The sequence below is a fragment of the Phodopus roborovskii genome, unplaced genomic scaffold (assembly GCF_943737965.1).
Source record: "Phodopus roborovskii unplaced genomic scaffold, PHOROB, whole genome shotgun sequence".
Lineage (NCBI taxonomy): Eukaryota > Metazoa > Chordata > Mammalia > Rodentia > Cricetidae > Phodopus > Phodopus roborovskii.
In genome coordinates this window covers 31,010,392-31,029,562 of record NW_026126434.1, presented here as the reverse complement: position 1 = coordinate 31,029,562, position 19,171 = coordinate 31,010,392, and the positions used below count along the sequence as shown (strand labels likewise).

Genomic DNA, 19,171 nt, shown 5'->3' with positions numbered 1-19,171 from the left:
TCTCAAAATGAAACAAAACAAAAGAGCAATTTTCAACAATAAAAAAAATCACATACATCCTTTGCTGATAAGAAGCTGGCCAAACTCAAGTAAACTTTTCATGTCCAAGCATAAAGATGGGAATTTGGATCTGCTACAGGAGACAGCATGTCTGATATAGAGGACAGACTGGTGCCAGGCGTATGACTCAGTGGAGAAAGCACTCGCCATGCAAGAACAAGGACCGAATGGAGTTCAGATCCCCAGTGCCAACATTTAAAACACTGGACAGATATGAGGCCCTACCTATAATCCCAGCTCAGCAGGTGGGTGTAGTGGGAGACATAGCTCAGTAAATAAAATGAAGAGTGGTTGAGGAAAATATCAGATGTCAACCTCTAGCCTCCACATTTAGGCATATACATTTGAACAAACAATAACAGATACATTTATATCACACTTATAAATAGCTGCAAAAAAAAAAAAAAAAAAAAAAAAAACGAGGCTGGGCATGGTGGTGCACTCCTTTAATCCCAGTACTTAAGACACAAAAGCAGGTAGATCTCTGTGGATTGGAAGCCAGCCTCCAGTTCCAGGGCAGCCAACCATAGGGAGATCTTGTCTCAGAGTGGGGGTTGTAGAGGAGGAAGAGAAGACTAGGCAAGGTGTTATCATCTTAGTAGTCAGGATATAAATACAGGAGGATGGGTAGTTAATGGTCATCCTGTGCTATATTAGTTTGTGACCAGGCTGGTATACATGATACTGCCACACACACAAAGACAATAGATACAGCAACTCAAGACTGAATGGTTTTTGGGTTTTTTGGGGGGTTTTTGTTGTTGTTGTTTTGTTTTGTTTTTTTAAGTCTTCGGTAATCACTCTCCTCCCCCCCCCCCCAGGTAGCTTTTGGCAAGAGGAATTAAACAAACCTTACAGACTCCACAAACAAATCCCTCTGATTACCACTGAGCAGCCACTACATGCCCTTCCCAAGACTAGATCTGGGGAGGGGAAAAGGGAAATGACCCAGTACCAGTCAGCCACTGCTCCAATGCTGTGAGGGGGGTAGAGAGGCAAACCCTGGTCATCAATGGATCTGTAGTCCTTTTGTGCAAATGTCTGGCAGGGGTGACGTGGGGCCATTCCTCTGGGCACAGCTGTGGTAATACCCGGATGGAGGTAGGGCCTGGGCAGTAGTGCCCTCCCAGATTCTCCCTTCAGGCTTCTTGGAGTGAGAGACATGCATCCTGAGGGTCTCAGCTTGGCCTGACCCTGCAGCCAGGGACACGGTCCCCAGTAACCATGAAGATGGTCAGTTTGTGGAGCTTTACTCTATCCAGCTGCCTCCTCTCCCTGCTCATTCTCCTCCAGCTGTCACCCAGCTATGCAGGTAAGCATGCTAATTCCAGCCCTACTTAGACCTAAGAACAGATCTACACTTAGGTCTGCTGGCATGGGTTCTCTCCTTAGACACCTTCCTGATTTCTTGTGGAATCAAATTCAAACTTTCCCCCATTCGTATAGTGCTTGGAATCAAACTCAGGGCCTTGTGCAAGCTAAGTTCATACTTTACTACTGAACTCTATCCCCAGTCCTAGTTTTGGTTTTTCACCTTTCAAAAGAACAAAACAAAATAAAACAAAAAACCCAAATTCTTGGAGTTACTGTCAGAGGTTTTTTTTTTTTTTGCTTGTTTGTTTTTGGATTTTTGAGATAGGATTTCTCTGTAGCTTTGGAGCCTATCCTGGAACTCTGTAGACAAAGCTGGCTTCAAACTCACAGAGACCCAGTCTCTGCCTCCTGATTGCTGAGATTAAAGGCTCGAGCCTCCATGCCCCACCTGCTGTCAGAATTTTAAATGAGAGAAAATGTTTTGTATATTACTGCAGTGCCTGTTTGTGGTAAATCTCAATAAATGTTTGTTGAGGATTAGTAAAATGGCTTGGTAGGTAAAGGTCCTTGCCTCTAAGCCCAATGAACTATCTGAATGATAAAATAAAATAACACAAATAAAATAAAAAAAATTTTAAATAATTGAGTCATAGCATCTCATTGCATTTGAGACCTTGCTCTGCAGAATCAGGCAGCAGTAAGTTTTTATACAGAAACCTGTGCCCCAATTAGGAGGAGAAATAAAAAAGCAAAAGACAGAGTCCTACCTCAGGGAGCCATGTGATTGATGGAAGCCTAGCCCTTGCACCCCCCTAAGGACACCCTGGTATTAGGAAGCTGAGCTTTGCTGGGAAGAGGCTTAGAGAAGGGTCCAGAGCTAGAGTGAGGCTGAAGGTACAGATGATAAAGAAGAGCGAAGCAACTGTTTTCCAGAGTGCATAACTTCACAGTGACAAGGTGTGAGGACAGAAGCACTTAGAAGGAGTGGGCCACATCCCAAGGTAGAGGCAAGAATCAGAGCTGGAGTCAGAGAGGAGCACACCTTCTAGAAAAGTGGAAGCCATTGTCTAGATGGTTTCACGTCATAACACTCTATCCTAGACATTCAGCACATATCTTTAACTAGAGATTGCTTACTTTGTATACATTCAAAGTTTTAAAAGAGTGGCCTGCTGAGGCCCTTGAATTCTATTTAAACTCCTCAACCCAGCATGATGGAAAGCCCCTTAATCACAACATTTGTGAAATGAGCACAAGGACCAAAAATTCAAGTCACCCTCAGCTACATGAAAGACTAAAGCCTTCTTGAACTACAAGTACCATGTCTCAAAAATGGAGAGGAGGCACTGAGGAGATGGCTCGGAAGTTAAGCATGCTTGCTGCTCCTGCAGAGGATCCAAGGTTAGATTCTCAGCACCAATATCCATGAGGAAGCTCATGGCTATCTGTAACCCCAGCTCCAGAGGACCTTACAACCTCTTCTAGCTTCCAAGGGTAGTCACACAAAGGTGACATACATTCACCCACGCTGGCACAGACACAAAATCTTTAAAAGAAAAAGCTGATTTTCTAAGCCAAGCATGGTGACAAATATTGGTAATTCCAGCACTTGAAAAGTTGAGACAGAAGTCGGGTGGTGATAGCACACACCTTTAATTCCAGCATTCTCGAATTCTCGAGGCAGAGGCAGGAGAATCCCTGTGAGTTCGAGGCCAGGCTGGTCTATAAAGCTACATAGAGATACCCTGTCTCAAAAAATAAATAAATGAAAGAAAGAAACAAACAAACAAAAAAGAAAAGTTGAGACAGGAGTATTGCTGTGAGTTCAAGGCCAGCCTGAGCAAGCACTGTATCAGAATTAATAAATAGGGGCTGGGAAGTTGGCTCTGTAGTAAAGAGTATGTACTTCTCTTTCAAAAGACTGGATTTTGGTTCACAATACCCTGAAACTACAGATCCAGAGGTACCAAATGCCTCTGACCTCTGAGGGCACCTGCATTCATAAGCATTAATATGAGTGCTGATGTAGACAAACACACACACACACACACACACACACACAAAATAAATAAAACAAATCACTTGATCCCAGCACTTGGGAGGCATAGAAAGGCAGATATCTGAGTTCCAGGTCTGCCACAGCTACATAGTGAGACCCTGTCTCTAAAATAAGTAAAATAAAAATTAAAAATTGAGTTTCTGTCTCTTATCTATTTTGAAGTAGCTTTCCTTTGATTAACTTGTTACATCTGACTCGTGGTTTCTTCTCTTTGGTGTCTTGACAGGACAGTTCAGGGTTATAGGACCAGGGCATCCCATCCGGGCTTTAGTCGGGGATGAAGCAGAACTGCCATGCCGGATATCTCCTGGGAAGAATGCCTCCGGCATGGAGGTGGGGTGGTACCGTCCTCCTTTTTCTAGAGTGGTTCATCTCTACCGAAATGGCAAAGACCAAGATGCAGAACAGGCGCCTGAATATCGGGGACGCACAGAACTTCTGAAAGACAGCATCAGTGAGGGAAAGGTCACCCTCAGGATCCAGAATGTGAGGTTCTCGGACGAAGGAGGCTTCACCTGCTTTTTCAGAGACCACTCTTATCAAGAGGAGGCAGCAATTGAGTTGAAAGTGGAAGGTGAGTCTGCCAAGGTAAAATGTAGTCCTGGCTGGCCTCAAACTCACAGTGGTTCTCCGGTCTCTTGGCTCTTAAGTGCTAAGAGCTGGGATTAAAAGCATGTGCCGCCACAATTAGTGTATATATATCCTTGGGCAATCCTCCAGCTACAGCCTCTGGTGTGCTGGGACTAAAAGCATGAGTCACCATACTCAGCTTAAAATGATTGTTTTAGAATCATATCGGATAGCTTGGGTGCTTCTCGCGAGAACTTGATGGGTGACACAAGCAAGTCTTAGAATGTAGGGAACAAAAATATGTCCCTGTGTTTGTGTGTATTTACATACATGTATACACACACACATATACTCTCTGTATGTGTGTGTGCATTATATGGCAGAGATATAATTTACATATATATGCATATATGTGTATATATTATATGGCAGGGATATAATCCCCCCCTGTGTGGTGTGTTTGTGTGTGTGTGTGTGTGTGTGTGTGTGTATGTGTGTGGTGTGTGTGTGTGTGTGCATATATGTATGGAAATATATAGCAGGGATAATTCAGTTAGTAGAGTGCTTGCCTAGAATTCAAGTAGACACTGGCTCAGTCCTCATCACTGCATAAACTGATCTTAGAGCCTAAAGCCTGTGATCCCAGCACTTTTAAAGTTTAAAGTCAGGAGGATAAGAAGTTAGACACCAGCCTAGGTTATAAGAGACTGTCTCCAACAAAACAAAACAAAAAAGAGATTGGAAAGATAGCTCAGTAGTTTTGCAGTTCTTCCAGAGGACCAGAGTTTGGTTCCCAGTACCCACATAACTCCAACTCTGGGAGTCTGGATACCTTCCTCTGGCCTTCAAAGGTACCCACACATACCTACACACACACACACACACACACACACACACAATCAAACACACACATGGGGGTGGGGGAGGCCTGCAGTTTTGTCACCATTGCTTCATACTCATGATTTTTCATTTTTAGTGTGTTTTGTGTGATAGCTGATTTTAGAGTCATTTATTATTTGTCCTGCCTTGGTGTGGTTAAAGTGTGGTTAGGAAAATAGAGGGAGTTTTGGAATTTAACTGCTATGTAGTTGAAGAACAAAAGTGTTGTGAGTGCTGGGCCTCTGATCCTTTCCCTTCCTCCTCACCCACCTGCAGCACGAACATCAGACAATCCATCATTTCTGCATCTGAAGTGGGGGTGACTGTTGCCAGGCTGAGATCAGAAGATGCATTGTATGCCCAGTAACAAAGCACTATTTCTAGAGACAGCTTGCAGGGACATGAGAATAGCTGTGTGCTACAGAATGTTCTTCAGACAGCTGTTTTTGCTGGGGAATTTTTACTCACAAAGTAGAGGGTCAGAACTTCTGCATACAGATTTTCCCTCTTCTGCTAACCAAATTCCCAGGTCAACGGCCAACTCCAGCAAGGAACAGAGATGAAAGGGGGGGGGGGGAAGAACACCCTCTACAAACTTTGCCTCAGGGGAGAGTGCTTTTCTTTGAGGGATTTCCACATTCTAAATCCCTCCAGTCATCTCCTGTTTTGCTTGGGGAACAGTAGCATAGACCTGGAATCCCAGCATTTAGGAGCTAGAAGCTAGAGGACAAGGAGACTTCAAGACTTGACCGGTAAAAAACAAAAAACAAAACAAAACAAAAAAAAACCCAAAATCAATAACCACATTATCCCTCTCTAGAAACATGCCCACTCTATTAAATATTAAAAAAAGAAAACAAGAAAAAGAAAAAAGAAAGAAAGGAAGAAAGAAAGAAAGAAGAAAATCCAAGCTTGTTTTTCTATTCTATATTACTTTTTTTTTTTTTTTTTGAGACAGGTCTTGCGGGCTGGCCTGTGACTTTCAGCAATCCTCCTGCCTCAGGTTCCTGAATGCTGGGATTACAGGCTTGTGGCACCATGCCTGGATGTGCCAGCATTGTGTGTAGTTGAACCTTTTTGCTAGAACCACCAACTCCCCAGTAATGACAGAGAGACATATTATTAATTATGAAAGCTCGGCCGGTAGCTTAGGCTTGTTACTAACTAGCTCTTACAACTTAAATTAACCCGTTTTTATCAATCTACTTTTTGTCTTGGGGCTTTATAACCTTTACTCTGTATGCCCATGCTGCTTCCTCTCCTGTCTGGCTGACAACTCCACCCTTCTTCTCTCCAGTGTCCTCTGAGCCTCAAAATCCTACCTAGCTAATGAACATTTAGCTTTTTATTCAGCCAACCAGAGAGACACTGTTAGTATTCAGGCACCTGTGCTGGCCTGGCCTTGGTGTTTGATAGGATGCACCCTCAGCTGCAGCCACTGTGTTCCCACCTCCCATCCTCCTCTCTTTCTTTCTCTCCCTGCCTCTCTGCCTGTCTCTTCTGCCACTCCTATTCCCAGAGGCCAGTACCCTCTCTCCCCCTCTTCCCTTTTCCCATTCAATTTCCACCAATTAAAAAAAAAAAAAAAAAAAACCCTCCACCCAAGCTCTGTCACACGGTGTCTTTCTCTCGAACAGTACTTTTTAAAAATTACAACAGACACATCTTCACAGCATACAAAAAGATTATTCCACATTTCCCCTTTTTTGTCTAATGGAGTATTTTATCCAAATATGCCAAATATAAATGGACTGGATATTTTTACTTTACATATTGATCCCAGTTCCCTCTCCCTTCCTCCCTCCCTCTCTCTCACCCTCCCATGACCCCAACCACCCTCCCATCCCATTCCCCCCACTCACATTCCACATGTACCATGATGCCTTCCAGGAGGGATCATCTAAATCTGTCAAGTCATTTGGAGTAGAGACTAGGCCCTCCCTCCTGCCTCTAGGCTAAGGGATTATCCCTCCATGGGGAATGTGCTCCCATAGTCCTTTTGTGTACCAGGGATACATCCTGGTTCCACTGTCAGAGGTCCCTTAGACTGCCCAGGCCTTCTTACTTAGACCCATGTTTAGGGGGTTTGAGTCGGTCCAATGCTGGATTCCCAGCTGTCAGTCTGAGGGCCCATTAGCTCCTCCATGTTCAGGTCAGCTGTCTCTGTGGGTTTCTGTAGCCTGGTCTTGTCCTCCCTCTCTGCATCTGGATTCCAGTTCAGCTCAGTGTTTAGCTGTGGGTATCTGGACTGGATATTTTAAATGCAATTCTTATTTTGTTTTGTTTTTCCAGACAGTGTTTCTCTGTGGCTTTGGAGGCTGTCCTGGAACTAGCTCTTGTAGACCAGGCTGGTCTTGAACTCACAGAGATCACCTGCCATTGCCTCCTGAGTGCTGGAATTAAAGGCGCATGCCACCACCACCTGGCTTAAATGTAATTCTTACCTGACAATTGTTCTTATTGTATGTAGTTTTACTATGTTAGAGTTAAAACCTTTCCTTTTTTTTTTTTTTTTTTTTTTTTTACATTGTGAAGATTTGTCACTTGGATTGGTTTAGTAAAAAAGGTGAACAGCCAATAGCTTGACAGACTTTTCAGGGCACAGAGGACACTGGGAAGAAGAAGAGCAGAGGTGTGGAGAGCCAGAGACAGTGCAGGGAAGCCGCACAGGCACACAGGCATACACAGTAAAGGTAATGAAGCCACAAAGCAGTAAGTAGGTTAATAAATTAGTTCATTTCAGTTATAAGAGCTAGTTAGAAACAAGCCTAAGCTATTGGTCAAGCTTTCATAATTAAAAATAAGACTGTGAATCTGGAGCTGGCAGGAGGGACAGAAAAATCCACCTACAATTTTGTAAATCTCAAGGTTTATTCCCTTATTCAACTCAACTTACTGCAGCACAGGCTCTGTGTAGGATGTTGAGGAATCATGCTGGATGATGTTACTTCTGCCTTTCAGATCCCTTCTACTGGATCAACCCTGGGGTTCTGGTTCTCATCGCTCTTCTGCCTGCACTCCTCCTGCAGATCTCTGTAGGCCTTGTGTTCCTGTTTCTGCAGCACAGACTGAGAGGTATGGGCAGGGGTTGGGTCTGTCAGGGCCTTTCCTGGTCCTTAAGGGACAGTCCATTGTTCAGGCTTCTGAGCTCAGAACTACATAACAAGTCTTACCGAACACTTTCAGATAGGACTGTGAATTTTCCTGTGAAGTAAGGATGACATGTAACAGCCTCATTGCTGAGAAAGAAATTGAGCCCAGGTGAATTGCTCAAATAGCAGGTTACAGATAGTGGAGCTTAGCCCTCACTACACCTTAGCAGCCTCATGAAATTGGAAGAGTAGTCTTTTCAAAGTCAGATAGGTCAAAAATACTGGGCATTTAAAAAGAAAATCTTCAAGGCTGGAGAGACTGTTCAGTGGTTTAGAGTAATTGCTCCTCTTCTAGAGAATTTACAACCATCTGTAACTCTGTCTCAATGGGATCTAACATTTCTGGCCTCCTCAGGCACCTGTACTCTTGTGTATATACCTACATGCAGACAAACATACCTACACACAGTTAAAAACAAAATAAAATTTAAAATTTTCAAACCTATTTTTGTTTGTGCGTGCTTGATTGTCTGGATGTGCACACATATGTACAGGTGCTGTAAGAGGCCAGAAGAAGAGGTCAGAGACCCTGGAATTAGAATTACATATGGTTGTAAGATGCTCTATATGGATACTAGGAACTGAACCCTGGGTCCTCTGCAAGAGCTACAAGCATTCTTAGCCCTTGAGTCATGTCTCCAGCCCTACTACTTTACATTTTAATAAGGGATTCAGAAATGAAAGTCTTTGCCATATAGAGTGCATTTAAAAATTGTTTCTCCTGTCTTTTCCATTCAACTGTGGATGCAAGTTCAGCTGTTGAAATTTTCTTTTGTGCCCAGAACCTCCAGACAGAGTCTTTCCAGTGCTACAGCATAAGGTCTTGTGTTCCCACCTCCTCTCCTAATAAGAGGGTAAGGCAACAAGGAGGGTTTAAGCCATAGAAAGGAGACAAGTATCAGATCAACAATGGTCTTACCTTGTACATAATAGAAAGTGCTCCACAGTGTACTACATCTCCAACCCCACAGTGAGGTCTTTTCTTTCACTTTAAAATCATCCCAATGTTTGGTTGCTTGCTCCTTATCAAAGAAAAGCCCTCTGCCATTATGGCTCAATAGAACATGAAGACAGGGCTAGGCAGCTTAGGATCCAATTCTATTGTAGACAGCAAACTATGAGGAAAATTCTTAGGTTCTCCAAGTCTCCAAGTAGGGTAGCATTTTCCCTCTTAAACTGTGGGAAGCTTACAATAGGATAATATGGAAAGTGCCTAGTGTAGATGCGCTAAATGTCACTAAATGTCTAGTTCTTCCTTCCAGTAGGGTATAGTGTTACGAGAACTTTCCTGCCAGCTAGGTCCCACAGCCGAGTCAGCCCTAAAATAACATACAGAGACTCTATTAGTTAGAAAGCTGTTGGCCAATGACTAGAACTTCTTATTGACTAGCTCTGTCTTAGCTATTAACTATATCAACCTAAGTGTTTCCACATTGTCTTACTGGGGAGAGAGAGTCCGGACCTCTTACTTCTCTCACGTCCTACATCTTGACTCCTCTTTACTACCTCTCCCAGAATCCTCCTTGTCTCCTAGTCCCACCTATCTTGCTTTCCTATTGGCCAACAGTGCTTTATTCATTAACCAATAAGAGAAACATATTTACACAATGACATCTCCCATCATCTCCTCTTTTCTGTCTAAAATAAAAAGAAGGGTTTTAACTTTAACATAGTAAAATTACATATGACAAAACAGTTTTCAAATAAGAACTATAGTTGACAATATTTAGTCCATTAACATTTACCCTATCTTTGTGAGTCTAAAGTCTTATATGTAACTTATCTTTAGTCCTAACTAAGGAAAACTGTAACCATAGCTATCTGTCTTCAACTCCATCAAAGACCACAGAAGGATAGTATATAAACAGACAACTCCCTGCCTGGTCAGTCACCCAAAGTTCTTCTGTAATGTTCCATCTTCAGCCTATAGGCCGTGGTGTGTCTGGCAGACTCCTCGGCAAAGCAGGAAACTTTAAATTGTCCACCTGTATTGGCAGTTTGTCATTCACTTTTCTCTGTGTCCTGCAGAATGTCTGACAGACGCTTCCATGAAGCAGGGACCCTGTAGCACTGTCCATCTTGTTTCAGCAGTCAACAGTTTTCTGCGGGTCCTGCATGTTTAGTTTATATAGCATAAAGTCAAACAGTCCAGACAAGAGTAATTTCTCATCCACATGAGAATTTTTTTTTTTTTTTGCCATATAGGGAATAAACTCCATAACGAGTTTCTTTGATGTCCATCTTCCTTTGTGACACAGATGGTGTTGCCAGGAGCAGTTATGTCTTACTGTCAAGAAAAACCCTAAACCATTTTAAATGCCATATCCATATTCTGTACATCTTTGAAAGGTTTGAAGAATGTCTATCCAATTGAAATATATGTCTATATATCTAGAAAACATAAACAACCTAACTATAAGCTTTGACTATCATAGGTAACTATTTACAATCTGTACTTAATTACACATTACATTTTTAAATGAGTTATATAAACACAATACCTAAAGAAGAGAAACTGATCTTAAATTTGTATCAATAAATGAAAATCCATTCCAAAACAAAATATTCATTCTATACCATAATCCCCTTTTTACCTTTAAAAAGAGATTGGTTGTGCTCATTAACCATTTATAACCAAGCCCATTTAAATGAAAACAAGCATTTATAGACAATGTTTGGGAACTTGAGTGTCGTTCTTTCCAAACTATTTCCTGCTAGTTGGGGACACTGTAATAGCATGGGACTCATAAGAAGACTCAGAAATCTTGGCTGTAGTCTGCAAGTCTGCCTTGTCCCAGCTGTTTTGAATGTTGGATCACCTGGGATGCTGTTTTAGGGGGTCTTGCTTGATCAAACCATGTTAGTCTGGAAGGAATCCATAGCTTTTCATTTTCTGTGGAAACAAAAATAGAAATTCTTTTCCTCAGTAACCTGTCCTTAGACTTAAATTTTGAAGTCAAAGCATTGTTAAAATATATACACTGGATTAATTTAGCAGCGTTACTAATCAAGTGCATTTTAGCAATTGTTATTCCTTCCTTAGCAATTGAGCAAGTCCAGAACAACACAATAGCATACAGTATCCTGACTCTGTGTATTTCCCATCTTTAGGTGGCTTTTTTATTATTCTATTTCTTTTATTCCTTTTTTTTTTCTTTTTTTCATTTTTTGAGACAGGGCTTTTCTGTGTAACTTTTGCCTGTCCTGGAATTCACTCTGTATACCAGGTTTGCTTTGAAATCACAGAGATTTGCTTGCCTCTGCCTCCTGAGGGCTGGGATTAAAGGCATACACCACCACTGCCCAATCTTTTTTTTTTTTTTAACCAAACATCCTTTTTATTTTCTCTCCCAAGTCTGTGTATATTTTTAACCTTTTAGGTTTTACTTCATCTGAATCTGTCTTTACTGTATATCTCTACCTTTTTTTCTAGCCACGAGTCTTGTATCTGATAAACAGCATTGCTAAAATTAAAGCAGCATCTGTTTGGGCGGCTGGCTTTTCAGTATGGTAGGGGTGCATTTACTGCCAGCACTGAGAGCTGTGCTCACTGCCTTGGTCTATGCTGTCATCAAGCAGCATGCTGCCAGCTTGGAGATGTGGTCACTGCCACTGCCAGCTGCTCGTATACAACATTCTTGTTTGGTAGTAGGGCCTCTTAAAAGAGCCCTGCATTTGTTTTGTTTTGTTTTATTTGTTTGTTTGTTTTGTTTTTGTTTTTGCCACTTTTGCCGAGTGAGGAAGACTCCCTTAAAGGAGCCACACAAGTCTGCTTGTCTTTAGCAAAACAGAGCCCACAAGAAAATGCTGCTACCAAGAAATCTTGCTTGTTGCTGTTGTTTTGTTTTCAAAATCTCTTTTTAAGCTTTTGTCAAGTTTTAAGTGGAATCCTTAGTGCCCACATTGCAGGCGCCATTTTGTCATGATCACTTTTCCACCAGCCTGGTCCCACAGCTGAGTCAGCCCCAAAATAACATACAAAGATTCTATTAGTTATAAAGCTGTTGTCCAATGGCTAGAGCTTCTTATTGGCTAGCTCTGTCTTAAATATTAACCCGTTTCTACCAATCTAAGTGTTTCCACGTGGTCTTATCTTACCAGAGATGATCTGGACCTCTTCTCTCATGTCCTATATCTTGACTCCTCTTTACTACCTCTCTCAGAATCCTCCTTGTCTCCTAGTCCCGCCTATCATCATGCCTTCCTATTTGACAACAGTGCTTTATTCATTAACCAAAAAGAGAAATGTATTTACAGAATGACATCTCCCATTAGTATGGCTTTATATTTTCAAAATAGTGATCTGCTCAGCCATGTGAACTGAGCAAGGAGTAATAGAAGTACTAAAGATTTGTGATACAAGGCTGGAAGGACAGTTCAAGGGCTAAGATCTGTACTGCTCATACAGAGGGCTCAAACTACCCATAATTTTAGGAGCTCTGACAACAATTTCTGGATTCCAGAAACACATGTATTCATCTGTACATACACACACACACACACACAGAGAGAGAGAGAGAGAGAGAGAGAGAGAGAGAGAGAGAGAGAGAGAGAGAGAGAGAGAGAGAGAGAGAGAGAGAGAGAAGAAAAAAACATGATGACATTTGATGGTTTGAGTATTGCTGTCTCCTGAGGAATAGTCCTGAAGACTTTTGCATTCTTGAATGCTGTTTTGGAGGTTCTAGCTAAGAAGTTCCACTATATAGATACCTTTGACCAAAGAACAGCAGGCCCTATCTTCTGCAAGAACATTCTCTCTAGCCAAACAATCAGTTTTGTGAGGGACACATACGGAGTTGTAAGAAAACAAAAGAAGAGAACACTCACCTGGCCAGCTGGATCACCATAATCTCATGGCAATCACTGGGATGATAGACAGCATAGCCAGGTTGCCCTCACACCGGGCTCTTGTTTTCTTTTTTTTCATTATTTTATTTAGACACCACAGAAAGAGCCTAAATCCTTGGTTTTAAATCTAGAGCTCTTCCCAATCTCCAAAGATGCTCCCAACCTATCGAGAAGTTGTCCACACAAAGTCCAAGTGCTGGGTGCAGAAGGGTCCTCATTCAGTAGCAGACCCAGAACTAAAATGTTGCCTTTTTCTATTTTAGGAAAACTTCGAGCAGAAGTCGGTGAGTTCCAGGCACACCCCCTCACCAATTCCTCCTATCTGATCTTTTAGCTTATTCAGAATGTCCCTTTCTTCAGACCATTTCTACCTCTCCCCCAATGATCTGTGCTCCCTTCAATTGGGAACATCAATATTTAAAACTATAAGCATCAGAAAATTGGGAATCTTGTTTCACCTGAGTCCAGCTAGTATAGACATTAAATCCTCTAGCTTGCTTTATTTTGTGTCAGGACTAGAGCCAGCTCTAAGTGGTTTAAATAGATCCAGAGTAAGAAGCCCCTTTCAGTGCCCAGCTGAATCCATTTTCATCTGTTCCTCTTTCAGAGAATCTCCATCGGACTTTTGGTAAGTGCAGACATATCCCTGCCCTCCCAAGTCACTGTGGGATTTCACTTGTGGCCTAGGGGACTAGGACCAGTAGCTCTTTGTAGGGTCCCTCCACCTTTTTTTCTTTGCATTTAAGATCTATAGGAATAGCAAAAACTTATTACCATATTCTAGTGTCAGGCACTGCACTAAATTTCACAAATGTAAACTCCTCCTTATATATATATTTTTCATCTTGTAAATTATAAAAGGAAGGTAAACAGATCCTTTGACTGTGAACTTGGTTGCTTAATGGGGAAAAATATATTGCCTGAAAAAAGATACAACTACTGTAGCTAAAGACATGGCTCAGTGTTTAAGAGCACTTGCTGCTCCTCTGGAGGACATATGTTCTATTTCCTGACTCACAGCAGACACCTATATACACAAGGTATACACCCTGGCTAAGCTGAAATTCACTATGTAGGTCAGGTTGTCCTTGAGCTCACAGAGACCTACTTGCCTCTGCCTCCCCAGAGCTGGGGTTAAAGGCATATGCTGCCACACCCAGAAAAAATACATTTTTGAAAGACACCCACAAAACTTATAAGGCTTTCATGAGTACAACCCAGGCACATGGTTTGTCAGAGAAAACTACTTTGAGGGAAAAGTAAAGCCACACTAATACCTTTTCGTTTTTGAGTGTCTCATGTGGTTCAGGCTGGCCTCAGACTCTATGTCATGAAGGATGACCTTGGGCTTCTGATCCTTCTGCCTTCACCTCCCAAATGCTGGTCAATGCATATGCAACCATGCATGCTAGGTCACCACCCTGGCTATTCTTAAGGTTTTCTTACAGTAATAATACAAACAGCAAGCTAGGGATGTGGTCCGGTAGAGCACTCATCTCACATGGAGAGGCCAGTAGGATCAATTCTCAAAAACACACAGTATTAGCACTGGCTGCATTTATGATTTCAAGATACATGGGAGGGAGGAAGGGGGGAATGGGAAATGGAGGGAGGGAGGAAGGGCGAAGAGAAAAGGAGGGAAGGAGAGAGGAAAGGACGGGGACCTGGGATTGATGTGTAAAATAAGAAAAAAAAGATAAAACTAAAAAAAAAAAAAAGAAAAACGTAATGCTAAAAAATAAAAAAAAATTTTTTTTAAAAATTAAAAAGATACAAAAATAGTTAAGAATTTAGGCATTCAAATCTTATAAGTAAAATCCCAGGGGCTTTTTAATCCTTCAAGAATCATCTTTTTGTTTCTTTACTTCAGACTGCACAGTCCCTAAGGACAACACCAACAACAGAAGAATACCCAAATGTTTGCTGAATAAATTCTATACAAACTAGAAGACAGCATTCGCAGAGCACAGAAAATCCTTGCTCTGAGCAATCTTCCTAAACAGCTTTTCTTTCTGAGGCCAAGAGCAACTCTGTTTAGTTCTCCTGGTACCTGGCACACACCCTAGCATATGACATTGGGCTAGTGTGTGACTGTCACATATGGAGTCTTTGAACAGTCAAAGAAAAATGTAATTATTTTTCATTGTATGTGTGTAGGGGTGAGTGGGTGAGTGGGCAGGTGTTCACACGGAGGTCAGAGGACAATTTTGGGGACTTGGTTCTTTCATTCCATCATGTTGGTTCTGGGGATCAAGTCTTCATGCTTAGCAGCAACTAAGCCATCCCTCTGACCCCATTCACTTATTTTGAGACAGACTCATATATTTCAGGCTAGCCTCAAACTTGCTATGTAGCCAAATGTTACATTGAATTTTGATACCCTGCCTCTACCTACTATGTTCTGGGAGATTATAGATGTGAGCCACCAAGCCTAGTGTATGCTGTGCTGGGGATGGAACTCATAAACTCTATGCATGATAGGCAAGTTACAAAATTGTAGCTCTACAAACTGAGCTACATTCCCAGCCCCTGGGATTTTACTTATAAGATTTGAATGTCTAAATTCTTAACCATTTTTGTATCTTGAAATCATAAATGCAGCCAGTGCTAATACTGTGTGTTTTTGAGAATTGATCCTATTGGACTCAACATGTGAGATGAGCGCTCTACTGGACCACATCCCCAGCCTGCTGTTTGTATTTTTACTGTAAGAAAACCTCAGGAATAGCCAGGGTGGTGACCTGTAATCCCTGGGAGGCTCAGGCAGGATTTCTCAAATTCAAGGACAGCCAGGGATACATGCAAGACACCATATCTCAAAAAAAAAAAAAAAGCAAACAAAAAAGGATAGAGGGAATGGGAGAGTGGGGGAGGATAGTGAGTGGCTGGACAATGTATAAAAATGGGTGCAACCCATTATTTTGTGTGCTAAATAAAATCAGTTAAAAAAGGAAAAAGCTAAATTCGATTAGAAGTTAGTGAAATAAAGGCACACTGCACCTCATCCAAATTTGTGGACTCTAGTTTGTCTTCAGAGTCCTTCGGTATTTGGGGGCTTCAGGTTAAAAAGAGTGGGTGTGGCATAGCAGAAAATACTCTGTTCTACCATTCAGATCCTCACTTCCTGAGGGTGCCCTGCTGGAAGATAGCACTGTTTGTTATTGTGCCTGTTCTTGGACCCCTGGTTGCCTTGATCATCTGCTACAACTGGCTGCATCGAAGACTAGCAGGTGCAGTGTCTGGGCAGCAAAGAGTACTACCAATGCAGCAGGGAACTCAGGCAGACCAGAATAGGAAAGGGTAGAACCAAGGCTCTACACCCCAGGGCTGGGATTGCCTTCCTCCCGAGTCCCCATGTTCACCATCAGAGTCCTCAGAAAAATGAGAGGATCTTAATGAGATGCATGGGTCTTTTAGTGAGGAGGGAGGGTTATCTAGGGAGGATATAAGTGGTGTTGTGGGGGAGGGATTTCCCACTGATCACCCACCCACTCATTTCTCTTTCTTTGCAGGACAGTTTCTTGAAGAGCTAAGTAAGTTCTCCCCAATACCCTTCTCCATTCTTGAGACCAGTCTCAGTCTGCACCTCTGGACTCACTGTGTAGACCAGGAATTGATGGCAATCCTCTTGCCTCTGTCTCTAAGTGCTAGGGTCATAGGCATGTACCACCATACCCAATGTTTTTTCTTTCTTCTAAACTGAACAAAAAAGTCAGCACAGGGAAGATGGTTACTGAGGGACCATAATCCCAGGAAGGACTGGAAGGACTCTTGTGAGGCAAGCTGGAGGGGAATAACAAGTTTTCAGTGCCAGAGAGGCTGCTGGGCCACTCTTACCTGCTGACTTAATATCTTTCAGTGCCCCTTGGCCAGAACCCCACTTCTGCATTCTCCTTTGACATTCTCCATAATAGTTATCCTGAACTTCACCTTCAATACCAACCAAGGGTGTGGGAAAGGCAGAGATAACTTGATCCCTGGGAACTGTCTATCTCCTGGACTTAATGCTTCACTGGCAGATTTTTGAACTTACTTGTCTTTCTTCTAGGAAACCCCTTTTGAGTGATGGTGCAACTTCCTGGCATGAAGGAGAGCCTGGCAGGCCAAGAGACAGGTTGTTGGGGATGTCTCACTGGCCTCTTTGCTGTAGGCACTTTCCAATCTACATCTACAAAAACACTCTGGACTCCAAACAGAATTTGATTTCCCTTAAACTATTTTCCTTTCTTTGGCTCCTTCCTTCTTCTAATTCTGCCTCCCACATTTTTTACTCCTATCCCAGTCTTCCTCCAGGAAGCACCCCATGGCTAAGCCAAGCCATCTATCAGAAGATACCTGTGTATCAGAGTAATACAGGAGCGATTCTGTCAAACAGCATATCCAACACCTCTACATGACAAACTACAGAGCGTCAACTGTACAAATAGTGGATGTTTCTTTCAAGACCACAGCCTTGACTAGGAAGAACAGCAATGTAGATAGTAGGGGGTCAGTGACAGCAGGGCCCACAATATTGAGGAAGCTACATGAGCCATAGTATGACTATGGAGCCTGAACCCAAACCTGAACGTGGGATCTAAAGGATGATCAGAGCACCATCCTGCTTGGGCAGCCTGCGGATGGGAGGACCTTGAGGAACAAGGGTTGAGAACTGGGTATCCTGTCTTTTCCCACCTATTTCCCTTTGCATCCTTTATATTCCTGCCTCTCATTTTCTCCCATCTTTATTCCCCTCAGAATACCCACTGTTTTATTCAACAATTACTACTTGATGGTCCATCAGACACAAACAAGCTAGGTGCTAATTAATAATACAAGTTTCTCTGTGTACACTTCTTTTCCTTTCCTTGTTGAGTCTTTCATCATCCACTCATCTCTCCTATTTGAACCTCCTGAAGCCAGAGGCCAGTCTTCAGAAAAATCAAGATGTAAAGACTGAAATGACCCCCTTTTTGTAGTTTTAAAAATTATATTTATTTTGTGTGGTGGGGAGATATGTGGGAGGTGGGACATGTGTGAGGTCAGGAATAGGTTCTTTCCTTCTGTCACAGGGGTCTCAGGGTTCAGACTCAGGAGGTCAGGCAGGGTGTCAATTTCCTTTGCCCACTAAGCCAGCCCCAAACAGGACTTTATGTTTCAGGAGTTCTCACTGCAATGAATGTTTCATTTTGTCTTCTGGGCTTTCATTTTTTCATCTTTTGTTCTCCTGAGGACTCCTTTACTTTTGAAACACTTCTCAGCTTCAAGGGATCAAGAAAGACAAGTGCACATGTCCCAGGATTCTCCAGCATTTAACGGGACTCCCTGACCCATTTTTATAGCACAAGTAATCCAGCAGACTTTCCTTCCCTCTAAAGCAGATGTCACAGGCAGGGCAACAGTAGATATTTTGCTCCATGTATGTGTTTGGATGATAGTCTATGACCATGGATGACTGGGAGAGATCTTCACTACTGAAATGTTGGGTGGGCTGATTTTGTAAGTGGGACTTGAGGTGGGTTAATAAACCAGTCTTGGTGGGGGAAATGCTTGAAACAATAGGAGCAAATGGTCTTTCCTATTGAGCCTTTCACTGGAATAGAGTTGGAACTGCCATTCAGGGATGAGGCTCTGCCATTACTTGCCTTAGTCCTGGCCACTGACTGGTCCCTGGATCACTTTCACACACTTTAAGATGGGAGCTTGGGATCCAGGTGATGTAAGTGGGACCTCAATACTATGCTCCTGGTTGCCAGCCACTGGCTTCTTGCTTTGGTGTACCTTCTTGTGGCTTTTCACCTCAGACTGATTCCAGAAGCATTTTCCACACTCTGAGCATGAACTTGGCCTACTATAACATAAATGAGTACGGCGGTGACAGCTCATACAGAACTACCACAGTAACTCTTACCACAGATCTTGCAAGTGAAAAACATCTCTCTAAAATCCTGGGGCTTGGAGGCCAGGGCTTTGTGGCTAGTAGTCTGCTGGGCCTTCACAGGAAACTGGTGATGAAAGATGTTGATGAATGTTTTGTAACAGTTGCCTCAGGTCAGGCAGAAATAGAATGATCTACTTCGGAACATTCCTGTGCAAGGAAGGGAGGTTTTCTTCTCATCATCAGTCTCTTCATCTTCCAGGTTGGAGCTAGGTTCTTGAAATTTCCTCTTGCTTCTTGTGGTAGAGGTGGGAAAATATACAGTTCAATATGGCAACATTACCAACACAAGGTTTTTTTACTCAGTACAAGTCACTTTTCCATTTTCCCAACCTTTAAAACTCAACCATTCACCCTTGGCTCTTATAGGCT

The 19,171-nt window shown here is 42.5% G+C and overlaps 1 protein-coding gene across 1 annotated transcript; it reads left to right on the top strand.

Moving 5' to 3' along the window:
* The first annotated feature begins 1,133 nt into the window (after positions 1-1,133).
* Positions 1,134-17,092, top strand: Mog (myelin oligodendrocyte glycoprotein). Its single transcript, XM_051187446.1, has 8 exons — positions 1,134-1,372; positions 3,660-4,007; positions 7,844-7,957; positions 13,146-13,166; positions 13,490-13,510; positions 15,996-16,112; positions 16,395-16,415; positions 16,931-17,092. Exons 1-8 carry the CDS (start codon positions 1,285-1,287, stop codon positions 16,942-16,944), a joined length of 744 nt encoding a protein of 247 aa, XP_051043403.1. The 5' UTR covers positions 1,134-1,284; the 3' UTR covers positions 16,945-17,092.
* Positions 17,093-19,171: the final 2,079 nt, after the last annotated feature.